The 16,188-nt window shown below is 40.2% G+C and overlaps 1 protein-coding gene across 2 annotated transcripts in view; it reads right to left on the minus strand.

The window, feature by feature from the left end:
* Positions 1-16,188, minus strand: part of CRHR2 (corticotropin releasing hormone receptor 2) — a 403,994-nt gene that overhangs the window by 58,908 nt on the left and 328,898 nt on the right. For both annotated transcript variants that reach the window (XM_089659264.1, XM_089659263.1), the window contains exon 6: positions 7,392-7,545. In XM_089659264.1, coding sequence (XP_089515390.1) covers positions 7,392-7,545 — 154 coding nt within the window. The remainder of the gene's footprint in view (positions 1-7,391; positions 7,546-16,188) is intronic.

A 16,188-nucleotide genomic window follows, 5' to 3' on the forward strand; every position in this document is an offset into this window, starting at 1 on the left:
AGGGAATCATGGGGCCCCTGTGTCCTCACCCACACTCAAACCACACCCAAAAAAGCCTATGAAAGGTACTAGGGGCATCTCATGGGGCCCCCTACTGACCCTGGGCCCTCGGGCGGTGCCAGAGTGCCCAAATGGTCAGTCCGCCACTGTGACAGCTAATCACAGCGGTCACATGATCGCCAATCTTTCTCGCTCCTCTGAGCGTTAAGAACTTTTAAAGGGGACACCAGGGTGGGAAGGGGTTAAGGATATATTCCAGGAAGACCCCTTCTTTCACTATAGGTTTACATATGTGCGGGTGGTGCCGCTGCAGATCCGCATGAAAATCCGTGCAGCTGCACCACCCGCACAGAGAACTGCGTCCTGCGGGCGTGTGCCATTAGTTCTAATGGCACGCCGCCTGCACTGGGAAACAAAATCGTACTGGGAACTGAGGTTCCTGTGCGGGCTGCGTGTTCCAAAGAAGTGCAGGGACTTCTTTCCCTGTGTGTCACAGGCACGGGAGTCCGTCCAAATGAATGGGCTCTCATTCCCGTGCAAAACACGGCCCGCACGCCGCATAGGTGTGAACCAGGGGTAAGTACCAATAAGTGCCTGAGAATATTCCCCGCATTACAGGTTTAAAATGGTATTTGTAACAAAGTACATAACAAAAAATTTATAAAATTGGTTTGTCTTCATTTCTCCAGAATCCATAATCACCGCGTTCAGCGGCCAATAAAATAATTTCACAGAATGAAAAATGATAGCAAAGCGCTTAATGTATTTTTGAAATGTGCTCAGTCTTGGAGGTGCCGGTTGAGTTCAATTATAGAGAAGCAATTTGGACGGCATCCATTTTCGGGTATTAAAAAGTAAATTAATAGGATAAAATCGCTTTCCTAAATAATGCGGTTAAAGGGGAATACTGTCTAAATCTTCCAGCAGATCTGTACATGTATATTGTGTTTGGTTTTATCATTTATTAATTGTACACTTCAGTCAAAAATGTTTTTTTTTTTTTGTACATTTCCTGTACTTTAAACATCTTGTGTGGCTTTAAGCTAAACTCTGGGCTGGCCGAAAAAATGAAATGTGTGCCCCCAACACTCCAACATATACAGAATATAATGGTCATTTATCTAGGGGGATCTAAACTAATAGAGAAGAATACTTACTTTACTCTGGGGCCCTGTGGCAGCTGACCCTCAAGAAAAGACTGAAGGGTCTATCAAGTCTTCACCCCTTCACAGCTGTCATACCCAGAGTCAGCAGGACAGAAGACTGCAGGACCATGGGTCAAAGTAGGTATTCTTTCCTGTTACATCATACCCTGGCACAGGGGCGGACTGACCATTTGGAAACTGGGGCACTGCCCGAGGGCCCGGGGTCAGTAGGGGGCCCCATGAGATGCCCCTGGTACCTTTTTCATAGGCTTTTTTGAGTTTGGGCAAGGACACAGGGGCCCCATGATCCCCTATTGCCCGGGGGCCCCATGAGTTGTCAGTCCGCCCCTGCCCTGGCAAAGTAAGCATTATTTGGCCAGTGGCACAGCGTGGGTTGCCAAGCAAGTATTGCACCCCATAACCCATGAACATTAGCACTCCCTGAGCCCCTTCCACCAGAATATATATATTTATAATTATATAGGATAGGAAAGTCCGTGCCTTACCTTGAGGGCAAGGACAAGGGGTAGACAGGAGGGGAAGCTGCCCTGGGTGCTGTGGTTTCATATGAGGTGGGGACACCACAAGAAGATTGGGGGAGGGGTTTGGTATTCGAAGGGGAAATTTGGGTGGGGGAGCTTTTTGCTGACACATAATGCTCATAAATCTTGGGGGAGGCGCAATTTGGCATGTTCTCTGTGGGCTCTAGATGACCTTGTCCTGGCACACCTTACCTTACCCTCAAATCCCCAATCCCCCCTTCCAGCACAATCATCCTCCCCAAATACCTCCTTCTAGCAAAAATCATCCCCCAAATCCCTCCTTCTAGCACATATCCTCCCCCCAAAGCCTTCCTTCTACCACAAATCCCCCCTTCCAGCACACATCCTCCTCCAAATCTCTCCTTCCAGCACAAAGCCTCTCCCCAAATCCCTCCTTCTAGCACAAATCCCCCTCCCAGCACAAATCCTCCCACAAATCCACCTCCCAGCACAAATCCTCCCCCCCAAATCCTTCCTTCAAGCACAAATCCCCCCTTCCAGCACACATCATTACCAAAATCCCCCCTTCCAGCACAAAGCCTCCCCCCATATCCCTCCTTTTAGCACAAATCCCCCTCCCAGCACAAATACTTTCCCTCCTCTAGCACAGATGCCCCCCCAAATCCTCTACCCTATCAATTCTCCCCCCAGTACAAATCCTTATACCAACACCCCCCACTCCTCCTAACATAAATCCACCCCAGCACAAATCTTTATTACCTTCTCTCCCACTCTACCCCCTCAGGAGTATGGCCCCAGGAGGAAACAGACCTCAGATTAGCATAAATCAATACAAGTGTACATCCCTCCTCCCTTCTCCTCCTCCTCTTGTGCATAATACACGGCAGAGCCAAGGAGGAGCCTAGCTTCTCTCGACTCTGAAGTGTAGCGTTGTTCTAAGCAGCAGACAGGGAGAAATGCTGGGTGGTGCAAAGGGGGAGATTGTGGCGCTAGGGACCCAGAGCATCCAGAAGGAAATGCAGGGCAGGGGCCTGGTTGTCCGGGGATAGCACGCCTCTGGCAGGTGAATTGATGGGGCCAAGTGCCAGAACTCCTGGGAGATCTAGGACGGTTGGGAAGTATGATTATGCGCCCCTAAGAAATTTTCACCGGGGGCATCCGCCCGTATAGCCCAGCCTTTGGCGTCTGCTGGTGAGGACATTTTTTTCTGCTGGTGAGGACATTTGTTTCTGCTGGTGAGGACATTTTTTTGACCAACACACGGTAATATTTCAACAATACTTTTACAATGGTCCTATCACTAAAACCGCTCCAAAAAATAGGAGATATGGGGTAATTTTCCAGTGCGGTGCATTAACATAATTCTTTTCTAACACACATTGCATTAAGGCAATACATTCAAATGAATGGAATGGCAATGCACCAACAGGTCCTAAAGAACAATCAAGCACTATTTTTGACAACGCAGTGCATAAAGCACAATCTGTTGGAGTGCCTAACCATGTATTTCAATGCACTGCAATATGAGCGTTGGACCTACGTTGCCTTAGTTTGTTGGAGTGGAATCCAGCACTGCTTGTATTTAACTAATACATTTAATGATGTATTAGTGATTACTGAGCTGCATTTATTTGTGTCTTTTATACATTATATCAGTATTTCTCAGCCTTTTTTTAGTCAAGGCACCCTTTAAAATTCTGGACAGTCCCGAGGCACCCTTTAATATTATGGACTTGTGTCCTTTAGATTGTAAGCTCCACGAGCCGGGCCCTCACATTCCTTCTGCACTGAAATGTATTGTAATTGTATTGTCTCCCTTATATTGTAAAGCTCTGCGCAAACTGTTGGTGCCATATAAATCCTGTATAATAATAATTATGGACACTCTTGAGGCAACTCATTTTAGAATGGGGTGCCTTAGGACTGTCCATAATTTTAAAAATGCACCCCATTCTAAAATGTGAAAAACTATTCTAATAGTTTTCTATAACACAGCAACATCCACACACGTAGGACACCCAACATTAGAGGTGATTTATTCTCCCAAAGCAAATACACTTTTATACACTGGTACTGAGTAGTATTCCATGGCTTCTCTACTCCCTCAGTTTTTCTCCATCACTGAGCTAATGTGACCCCAGCACTGATGGAAAGGGCTCTGAGAAAGAGGCAAGGCCCCGAAATGCGTCAGAAGGTGGAGGTCTATTAATCCCACTACCGATATTATCCGGTGTGATTGGACCTTGCTGTACTTCATATGATGTGCCTTTGACATTTTATCCTTTGTGAGTATATTACCATATTTTATACAATAAATACATTTTTAAAAGGTAATGCACAAGGCCGGTGTGCCCTCTGTTTTGTCTCTTTGTAAACTGATGGAGAGGGGCGGGGGAGGGTCAAACTAGGATGCTGTGCAGGCAGCTGACATCCTCCTTATCAACTGATGATGTCATTGGCTTTCAGGACGTTGGATGCCAGAAGGTCGGAATGGTGCACAATGAAAACCTGTGGCTTTGTGTAACTAAAAGGCAGACTTGTTCCACCCACTGGGTTTTGGGCAATTTGTAGACATTTTGCCAAGGCACCCCTGAAGAAACCTCAAGGCACCCCAGGGTGCCTGGGCACTCTGGTTGAGAAAGGCTGCGCTATATATCCAAAAGTTTGAGGACACCTGGCCATCACACCTTCTCTTCTTCTATCACCAAATGTACATTATACGGCCAAAGGTTTCTGGACATTTGACCATCTCTCTATATGAGCTTGGAAATCTCATTAATATGGAGTTATCCTTTTACTTGAGGATATAACATCCTCCACTCTTCTGGGAAAGCTTTCCACAAGATTTTGGAGTGTCTGTGGGAATTAGAACTCATTTGTGAAGTCAGGTATTGATGCTGGATGAGAAGACCTGGCTCACCATCAGCATTCTAATTCATCTTCAAGATGTTTAGTAGGGTTGCGGTCAGGGCTCTGTGCAGGGCACTTGAGTTCCTCCACACCAAATAAGTCAAACCATGTCTTTATGGAGCTGGATTTGTACTTCCTGAAGACGATCTATTGGTCGAAACACGTTGAGGGATTATGACGCAACTTCCAGCGATGTCACTTCCGCCGTTTGGAACGCACGCTGGAACGTGGTGGCCATTTTAACTTCCATTCATATACAACATGGCTGAATACACCTAGTGCCAGGAAAGGCACTTTTTTGTGAGTGGCATTTTTATTGTTTGACCCCATTATTAAAGCTCTTAAGGTTTTACACTATGGGATGTCTGGTTTTGTTTTATTTTATGCTGAGAATATGAAATACTGCCTGTGGAGGAGAGGAGCTTTCTATTATTGATGCAGCCCTAGTGGAGGGTTACCGGTTACCACCAGCAACCACAGTTAAGAGTGGGAAGGGATACCAGCCAACAATACCATATTGCATACTGGGATAGTCCCAACAGCACATTTGACTAACCTAGAGATAGGTGGTCATGGGATGACGGTGAGTTTACATCTATGTGGGGCACCAGTGTGAGCACAGTGAAGCACTTGTTACCTCAGTACGGAGGTTCACGGTTAAGGATACAGCACCAATGCACTTAAATTCCCATGTTGGGACTGAATACTAATATATTTTTTTTTTTGTCCATTGTTATCACTTCAATTTGTACTCTGTTACTTAGTTGATTGTATGGCCTAAGCGTGGTCTATATGAAATATTTAAGAGTTTGTGTATACGAGTTCATAATTAGGACTGCTGCTGTATAGGTATTATTTAGTTTTTTTATATATACATTTGTTTTCCTAAGCGCAACAGCATCCCCTTTTCTTTCCAGGTCTTTATGGAGCTGGATTTGCACACAAGGGCACAATCATGCAGGAACACAAAAGGGTCTTCACTAAAACTTTTACCACAGGGATGGAAGAGCACAATTGTCGCAATGTCTTTTATGATGTAGTTTTAACATTACCATCGGAGTACCATTCAGTGGAAGCACCTGAACTCCATCATTTGGAGGGATGGCCACAAACATTTGGACATAGAAGAAGGTGTGATAGCCAGGTGTCCACATACATTTGTTCATAGAAGAAGGTGTGATAGCCAGGTGTCCACATACATTTGTACATAGAAGAAGGTATGATAGTCAGGTGTTCACAAACATTTGGACATAGAAGAAGGTGTGATAGCCAGGTGTCCACATACATTTGTACATAGAAGAAGGTGTGATAGCCAGGTGTCCACATACATTTGTACATAGAAGAAGGTGTGATAGCCAGGTGTCCAAAAACATTTGGACATAGAAGAAGGTGTGATAGCCAGGTGTCCACATACATATGTACATAGAAGAAGGTGTGATAGCCAGGTGTCCACATACATTTGTTTATAGAAGAAGGTGTGATAGCCAGGTGTCCACAAACATTTGTTTATAGAAGAAGGTGTGATAGCCAGGTGTCCACAAACATTTGTTTATAGAAGAAGGTGTGATAGCCAGGTGTCCCCATACATTTGTTCATAGAAGAAGGTGTGATAGCCAGGTGTCCACAAACATTTGGACATAGAAGAAGGTGTGATAGCCAGGTGTCCACAAACATTTGTACATAGAAGAAGGTGTGATAGCCAGGTGTCCACAAACATTTGTTTATAGAAGAAGGTGTGATAGCCAGGTGTCCCCATACATTTGTTCATAGAAGAAGGTGTGATAGCCAGGTGTCCACAAACATTTGTACATAGAAGAAGGTGTGATAGCCAGGTGTCCACAAACATTTGGACATAGAAGAAGGTGTGATAGCCAGGTGTCCACAAACATTTGGACATAGAAGAAGGTGTGGTATCCAGGTGTCCACATACATTTGGACATATAGTGTATCTGTCTAGAGTTAAACTTTAATAAAAAATCCCATCCATACTTAACCCCCTTGTGTGAGCTCCAACACAGACCGACATACAGTACACACAGGGAGTAGACTCTGGGCTCCAACAGGCAAACAGTGTGGGTGAGATAGCATGGGGAAGCTTTGTATCAGTGGGAGTGGGTGCAGGTGGATTATTAAGAGGACCTGTCACTTTGCCCTGAATGGCCAAAGAGAGAGTTTCCTTTTACATTACCTAAGCACTTAATCTTGAAGCTTAACCCAACCATAACCTTTTAACCATCTTTAACCATAACCTTAGCCTAACCAGCAAGGGCTGTTGTTAGAAATCATGGGGCCCCATACAGCCTATATGATTGAGCCCCCTTCAACCCTCTGGCCCTACGCTTGACCACACCCCTGGTCTCTCCTCTGTCTCAAAACGAAATGCAGCTTTGTCTTCAAGTGCATCCAGTAGACAGGGGAGCAGTTACAAATACAAGTGTAATAGTTATCCCAACACCACAGAATCTCAGGAGATGCCCCCAGAACACAACGGGTGATTGACAGCCTCAGCTGCCCATTTCTCTCTATGAGACTGTGTAGAGGGGGGGCATGTCCATTCCCTCCACTCAGGTCTCATTTTACACTCAGCTCCCTGCTCTGTGCTTTGCATTGTGTGATGTCCCTACCCCCTGCCTTCTGGAGCTGAGAAGTAGCTTTTGATACATGTGTTTTAGGAGGCTGTAGAGCCGAGAGGGCTGCGAATATACAAGTACAACCTACATAGGAGTATCACCTGAGGCCAGTCACTTCACTGGGTATATGGAAGGATTTACAACCACTCACATTTTTCAGACAATCCGTAAAAACAATTTAAAAATGTAAGGAAGAGGCTTACACCATCCTATGAAGAGGAAGACCCATTTGCGCAGCTTGTCCGTAGAGTAGGTCATCACTATGGCAGTATGGAGGTAACAGCCTTCCACAAACATCCAGAAGAAGTTGGTTACCACAAAGTAATTGTAAATCGTTGTGATACATCGACACCAGATCTGGAAGACAAGATGGGAGCTGCATTTAAACAGTATCTATAATGATTTGGGGTCATTATTACTTTTTAAGGGTTTTTCTGGCATTTTTATATGCTTCTGTAATAGAATGTTAAAGAATAATACCAGGCATCGGTATGTGATACATAGTTACATTGGTCCAGCTTGGACTAATGTAACTATGTATATACTGTGCCTGGCTGATGCCCCTGGAAGCTGAAAATCACTGAAGTAGACCCCCCAACTCCAGTAAGCTCCCCTAGCTTCCGGGTAACGTGCAGAGCGGCTGGCCTAATGCATCGAGAACACAGGAGGTCGGCTGCTCGGTACGTGCACCATTCAAAGAATGCTATGTATTTGCTAAATGAAAATGAATTCAAAGCGTTTTCTGATTTGATGAGTTGGAGAGGCAGGGAAGTTATCTCCACCTCGCACCAGCATAAAAAAACACAACATTAATAGCAATACCAATGAATATATAATTATTACTACTATATTATTAAAACAAACTGGTCTCTTGGAGTACAAATAAACAACATTATTAACAATACCAATTATATTATTATTAATAATAATATTAATAATAACTTTTATTTTTAGTGTCAACTGTCAAGAAATGGCTAAAAAATTTCCCCTGCTAAAAAAAAGTCTACCGCACATGACAATTAATGCAAAATTAAAAATAAACGACAACATTATTCATACTAGTATTATTTTATTATTAATATTATTCATAATAATAATATTAATAATAATTCATTTCATTTCTAGGATCAACTATTAAGAAATGGTTAACTCTTGCTCTCCACCTTGCACCAGCATATCAAACCACAACATTAATAACAATATTATTATTATACAGTATTTATAAAGCACCAACATTTCGCTCAGCGCTGTACAATACCAATGAATATATTATTACTATATTATCATTTAAAAAACCCATGAACAAACCAGTCTATTGGACTACAAATAAACTACAACATTATTAACAATACCAATTATATTATTATTATTATTATTATTATTATTATTATTAATAATAATAACATTAATTACTTTTATTTCTAGTGTCAACTGTCAAGAAATGGCAAATTCCCTTGTTAAAAAAAAGTCTACCGCACATGACAATCTAATGCAAAATTAAAAATAAACTACAACATTATTCATACTAGTATTATTTTATTATTAATATTATTCATAATAATATTAATAATAATTCATTTCATTTCTAGTATCAACTATTAAGAAATGGTTACCTCTTGCTCTCCACCTCGCACCAGCATATTAAACCACAACATTAATAACAATATCAATGAATATATTATTACTATATTATCATTTAAAAAACCCATGAACAAACCAGTCTATTGGACTACAAATAAACTACAACATTATTAACAATACCAATGATATTATTATTAATATTAATAATAATAATTATAATAATATTAATCCTAGATTGTAAGCTCCAAGGAGCAGGGCCCTCAATTCCCTCTTGTATTGAACTGTATTGTTACTGTATTGTCTCCCACTATAATGTAAAGTGCTGAGCAAACCGTTGGCGCTATATAAATCCTGTATAATAATAATAATAATAATAAATTACTTTTATTTCTAGTGTCAACTATCAAGAAATGGCAAAAAAATTCCCTTGTTAAAAAAAAAGTCTATTGCACTATAACAATCTAATGCAAAATTAAAAATAAACTACAACATTATTCATAGCATTATTTTATTATTAATATTATTTATAACAATAATAATAATTAATTTTATTTCTAGTATCAACTATTAAGAAATGGTTACCACTTGCTCTCCACCTCGCACCAGCATATTAAACCACAACATTAATAACAATACCAATGAATATATAATTATAATTATTATTATTAATAAAAAAACTGGTTTCTTGGACTACAAATAAACAACAACATTATAAACAATACCAATGATATTGTTATTAATAATAACAACTTTTATTTCTAGTGTCAACTGTCAAGAAATGGCTACAAAATTCTCCTGTTGAAAAAAAAAGTCTACCGCACATGACAATCTAATACAAAATGTAAAATAAACTATAAGATTATTCATACTAGTATTATTATTTTATCATTAATATTACTAATAATAATAATAATTAATAATAATTCATTTTAATTCTAGTATCAGCTATCAAGAAATGGTTACATCTTGCTCTCCACCTTGTACCAGCATAATAGACCACAACATTAATAACAATACCAATGAATATATTATTATTATTACTATATTATTATTAAAAAAACACAAACAAACCATTCTATTGGACTACAAATAAACTACAACATTATTAACAATATCAATGATAGTTATATTATTAAGTGTTCTTGCATAGCAAGGAACACTTATTGTTATCTCACATATATATTCTTATTCTTATTCCGTTTCTTATTATAGCCATATTTGCCACGCTAACTCCTCCCACAGTTTTTACACTACAAATACAAGTAATATATCAAAACGTGCGGATTATTCCCGATCGGATTGCTATTACTTTGTGGAACGTTTCGCCGAATCGTTCAAGAAATATCGCGGTTTTTGCGGCAAAATTTTCCCATAGGAATGCATTGAGCAGCAGAGCACAGCTAGAGTGTGTAAAGGAAAAATCAGAAAAATCAGAACATGATTTGTAAACTGCCATCACTCTTTCATTTTCAAGCCCACCTACACATATCTTATATCAAAACGTTCAGCTAACCCTGCTGTCACTAAAAATGCTCACAGCTAAGCCATATTCCTGATAGTTTTCAGAATATGACCATTTGTTTGGACCTCATCCCTCCCATTGACTTTCATTGAAACTCCACTTTAGACACAAGACATTTTAAGGGACGTTTTTAAACTGCGACTGTGCCTTCATTTTTTATCTTTCAGAGACATACTATACATCAAAATTTAGGTCTGTTTCTTGTGATTGTCACAGTATAAACCTTTTCATGGTAGCATTTATACTTTTAAAACTACAAGCGTTTGAAAATGGCAATCGCCAGTGAACTTGGCAAGTTTAAATAGCCTGTTTAGAGCAGAGCTGTCACACACCTGTGACTGACTGAGGTAACAGGTGCAAGCAAAGGTCACTCAGGGGGCAGCTGAGTCACATTAGAGTGAGAAAGCTGCAGTGTGAAAGGAAAAATCAGAACATGATTTGTAAACTGCCATCACTCTGTCATTATCAAGCCCACCTACACATATCTTATATCAAAACGTTCAGCTAACCCTGCTGTCACTAAAAATGTTTACGGCTAGGACATACTCCTGATAGTTTTCAGAATATGACCATTTGTTTGCAAATAACCCCTCCCATTGACTTTCATTGAAACTTCACTCACAGCCACCTGAAATGTTAAGGGACGTTTTTAAACTGCGACTGTGCCTTCATTTTTAATATTGCAGAGACATACTATACATACACAACCTTTTCACGGTAGCATTTATACTTTTAAAACTACAAGCGTTTGAAGATGGCAATCGCCAGTGAATTTGGCAAGTTTGAGCACTGTGTTTAGAGCAGAGCTTGTCACATACCTGTGACTGACTGAGTCACAGGTGCACCAAAGGTCACTCAGGGGGCAGCTGAGTCACATTAGAGTGAGAAGTGAGAAAGCTGCAGTGTGGAAGGAAAAATCAGAACATGATTTGTAAACTGCCATCACTCTTTCATTTTCAAGCCCACCTACACATATCTTATATCAAAACGTTCAGCTAACCCTGCTGTCACTAAAAATGTTCACGAATGCCAGTAGTGTACCGCGCTCCAATATATTCTACCTTATGTGATATAATGAATTCATAAGTGTACCACCGATAATCAAATAATTACATCAATTAATTATACTTAAATATATGATTTGTGTAAATATATAAAATAAATTAATTTATCAATGTGAAAAAACAAAAACTATGAATGAAAAATATAAATAAAAAATAAAAAATATTTGCAGTGGGAATGACAGTTCCTTCTGTATAAATGAGATGGTGTTATTATTCAGTCTGGATAAAAATAAAATAAAATTAAAATTAAAATAAAAAAATAAAATAAAATTAAAATTAAAATAAAAATAAAATTAAAAATAAAATAAAAATTAAATTAAAATTAAAATTAAAATAAATAAAAAATATTTGCAGTGGGAATGACAGTTCCTTCTGTATAAATGAGATGGTATTATTATTCAGTCTGGATAAAAATAAAAATAAAATAAAAATTAAATTAAAATAAAAAAAAATAAAATTAAAATTAAAATAAAATTAAAATAAAATTAAAAATAAAATAAAAATTAAAATAAAAATAAAATTAAATTAAAAAAAAAATTAAAATAAAAATAAAATTAACATAAAATTAAAATAAAAATAAAATTAAAATAAAATAAAAATAAAATTAAAATTAACATAAAATTAAAATAAAAATAAAAATAAAATTAAAAATAAAATAAAATTAAAATAAAAATAAAAATAAAATTAAAATAAAATAAAAATAAAATTAAAATTAACATAAAATTAAAATAAAATTAAAAATAAAATAAAATAAAATAAAAATTAAAATTAAAATAAAAAAAAAATTAAAATAAAAATAAATAATTGATATCCCGGATAAGACACTATGTTTCTTTTCTTTAATATTTAATTAATACTAATTTTAGCACGCAATTGAACTTGGCAAGTTTAAAAAGCCTGTTTAGAACAGGCATGCTGACATTCCTCTCAGAGTGAGTTGTCATAGCAACCCAGCTGTCTCAGCACAGTGAGCCTACTCCGCCCTCTCCAGGTGCAGCAACCAAAGGTCACTCAAGAGGCAGATGACTCACGAGGCTGGACTGTGAGCTTCAAAATACAAGCTGAAATGCATTTCTCACTATCAGGCTTGCAATGTGCACTGCTTACATTTCATCAATCATTTGGTAAAGGTTGCGGCAAGAACACTTTACACAATTTCCCCAGAAATTGTAGATTTTCTAGTTCTTATTATTATAGCAAATTTGCCACGCTAACTCCTCCCACAGTTTTTACACTACAAAGACAAGTAATATATCAAAACGTGCGGATTGTTCCCGATCGGATTGCTATTACTTTGTGGAACGTTTCGCCGAATCATTCACGAAATATCGCGGTTTTTGTGGCGAAATTTTCCCATAGGAATGCATTGAGCAGCACAGCACAGCTAGAGTGTGCAAAGGAAAAATCTGAAAAATTAGAACATGATTTGTAAACTGCCATCACTCTTTCATTTTCAAGCCCACCTACACATATCTTATATCAAAACATTCAGCTAACCCTGCTGTCACTAAAAATGTTTACGGCTAGGACATACTCCTGATAGTTTTCAGGATATGACCATTTGTTTGCACATCACCCCTCCCATTGACTTTCATTGAAACTCCACTGTAGACACCAGACATTTTAAGGGACATTTTTAAACTGCGACTGTGCCTTCATTTTTTATCTTTCAGAGACATACTATACATCAAACTGTAGGTATTTTCCTTGTGATTGTCACAATATAAACCTTTTCACAGTAGCTTTTATACTTTTAAAACTACAAGCGTTTGAAGATGGCAATCGCCAGTGAACTTGCCAAGTTTAAAAAGCCTGTTTAGAGCACAGCTAATGACATTCCTTACAGAGTGAGTTGCTATAGCAACCAAACATGACTCACACGCAGCTGAGTCACACAGGCTGGACTGTGAGATGGTAAATACAAGCTGAAATGCATTTCTCCCTCTGTCAGGCTTGCAATGTGCACTGCTTACATGTCATCATTACTTGGTAAAAGTTGCGGCAAGAACACTTTACACAATTTCCCCAGAAATTGTAGATTTTCTAGTAATGAGTTGTTACAGCAGAATCCCCCCTCCCCCCTCCCTCCCTCCCCCCCCCCGATCTTTCTAGGTAAGAAAACTGTCATTTTATGGGCAGTTGCCGTGGTCCTGCTCCCATGTCCAGCTATGGCATGAAAAGTCAGTTGGGAGCTCTCATAGGCACCCTGGTGACAGTTAGGATTTGAATGTTACTGGCTGAACCTGCTCATTTGCATATCGTTGCAAAGGATTCTGGGAAATGGGTTTTGCCACCTCAGGGTTGATTAAATCTGAATGATTTGTGTTTTTAGTTGGTTTATAGAGCCAGAAAGCTTTGGAAGTGAAAATAAAAGCCAAAAGAAAGATTTTAAAGTTAAATTCAAATTTGACTCTCCATAGGTTGATATTTTGGTAGTTCGGGCGGTTTATAAAGACTCGGAGCGTACTGAGTAGATGGAGAGGTTGGAAAAGCTCAATGGACACCAGGTTAGGATCTCTCTAGGGCCGTTTCAGTGCCACCGAGGTGAGGATTCCTCTGGGGGAGTTCATTGATACTGATGTGAGGATCTCTCTGAGGGAAATTCAGTGATTACTGACAGGAGTGATGCCAATAGGAGGATCTCCTTGGGGAGTTCAGTGATACTGACAATGAGGATCTCTCTGGGGAAGTTCAATGATACTGATGTGAGGATCTCACTAAGTGACACTGAAGGGCAATACAAACTTCTCTGAGCCTAGGCCCCGTTCCAGAACACTTGGAAGTTGAGCGTTGTTCCCTGCCTCTCTTTTTTAGGTGTTCCTGCATGGCAGACCCCTCCCTGTTATCTCACATATATATTCTTATTATTATAGCCAAATTTACCCCCCTAACTCCTCCCACAGTGTTTACACTACATAGACAGTAATATACGTAAACGTGCGGATTGTTCCCGATTGGTGGGCTATCACTTTGTGGAACGTTTCCCCGAATGGTTCACGAAATATTGCCGTTTTTGTGGTGAAATTGGTCCCATAGGAATGAATGGCGGAATGTTCAATACTAGAGTGGGAGCCGACAAAAGCTAGAGTGTGAGCTGAAAAATCAGAACATGATTTGTAAACTGCCATCTCTCCCTCATTTTCAAGCCCACCTACACATATCTTATATCAAAACGTTCAGCAATCCCGGCTGACACTAAAAATGTCCACGGCTAAGCCATAGTCCTGATAGTTTTCACAATATGACCATTTGTTTGCAACTCACGCCGCCCATTGACATTCATTGAAACTCCACTCTAGCCACCTCAAATTTTAAGGGGCATTTTTAAACTGCGACTTTGCCTTCATTTTTAATATTTCAGAGACATACTATACATCAAAATGTCTTGCGAGTCTCATTTATACTTTTAACCACTTCCCGACCGGCCGTTACATATAAACGGCCGGACGGTGGCACTGTAGGGTCGGGTGGCCGTTTATAAACGGCCTCCCCGCACCCTGCTTGTGCGCGCTGCCTGGGAGCGCGCAGCACCGCGATCCGGTGCCCGCTGTGTCCTCCGGACACAGTGAAACACCGATCGTCGGACGGGACCTCTGTACGAGGTCCCGATCATGTGATCACTGATTGGCCAGTCAGTGATCACATGCAAAGTAGTAAGCAAGATGTCACTTGTGACATCATTGCTTACTACGTGTGAAATCTGTGAATGATCACAGAGGTCACATGGTACAAGGCTATTCACAAAAGCCTTGTACCATGTGACAAGCTGTGACCAATCACAGCTCACTCAGTACTTCTCAATGAGTGCAGGAATGCACACAGAGAGAAAGAGAAATGATTGCTTTTACATCCTATATGGGTGTAAAAGCAATCAGTGTAAAAAAAAAAAATCTTCATCACCCCCCACAAGTAGTACAGTGTCACCATGGTAACACTGTGCTGCTAGGGTGACAGTATGTAAAAAAGTATGTAAAAAAAAATAAAAAATAATATAAATAAAATAAAAATGTAAAAAAAAAATGTTTAAAAATTATAATTTTTGGTTATAAACTAATTTGGATTTTTTTTTTTTTTACTAAAAAGATAAAAACGGAATAAATTTTGGCCAAGATTTATGATGAAATATTATTTGCAAAATTTTATTAAAAAAAACCCTTTTTTTTGGACATTTAATTTACATAGCAAAAAAAATACAAATCCGAGGGGTGAATAAATACCACCAAAATAAAGCTTTATCTGTCTCAAAAAAATGGTAAAAAATTCATTTGGGTACAGTGTTGCATGACCGCGCAATTGTCATTCAAAATGTGATAGCGCTGAAAGCTGAAAATTGCCCAGGACAGGAAGGGGGGGGGGGGGGGAGGAAAGCTTCCGGACTGGAAGGGGGGGGGGGGGGAGGAAAGCTTCCGGACTGGAAGGGGGGGGGGGAAAGCGTCCGGACTGGAAGGGGGGGGGGGAAAGCGTCCGGACCGGAAGGGGGGGGGGGAAAGCGTCCGGACCGGAAGGGGGGGGGAAAGCGTCCGGACCGGAAGGGGGGGGGAAAGCGTCCGGACCGGAAGGGGGGGGGAAAGCGTCCGGACCGGAAGGGGGGGGGAAAGCGTCCGGACCGGAAGGGGGGGGGAAAGCGTCCGGACCGGAAGGGGGGGGGGAAAGCGTCCGGACTGGAAGGGGGGGGGGAAAGCGTCCGGACTGGAAGGGGGGGGGGAAAGCATCCGGACTGGAAGGGGGGGGGGGGGGAAAGCGTCCGGACTGGAAGGGGGGGGGGGAAGCGTCCGGACTGGAAGGGGGGGGGGGAAGCGTCCGGACTGGAAGGGGGGGGGAAAGCGTCCGGAC

This window comes from Staurois parvus, unplaced genomic scaffold, assembly GCF_062004578.1.
Source record: "Staurois parvus isolate SC_StPar_1 unplaced genomic scaffold, SC_StPar_1.0 ptg001145l, whole genome shotgun sequence".
Lineage (NCBI taxonomy): Eukaryota > Metazoa > Chordata > Amphibia > Anura > Ranidae > Staurois > Staurois parvus.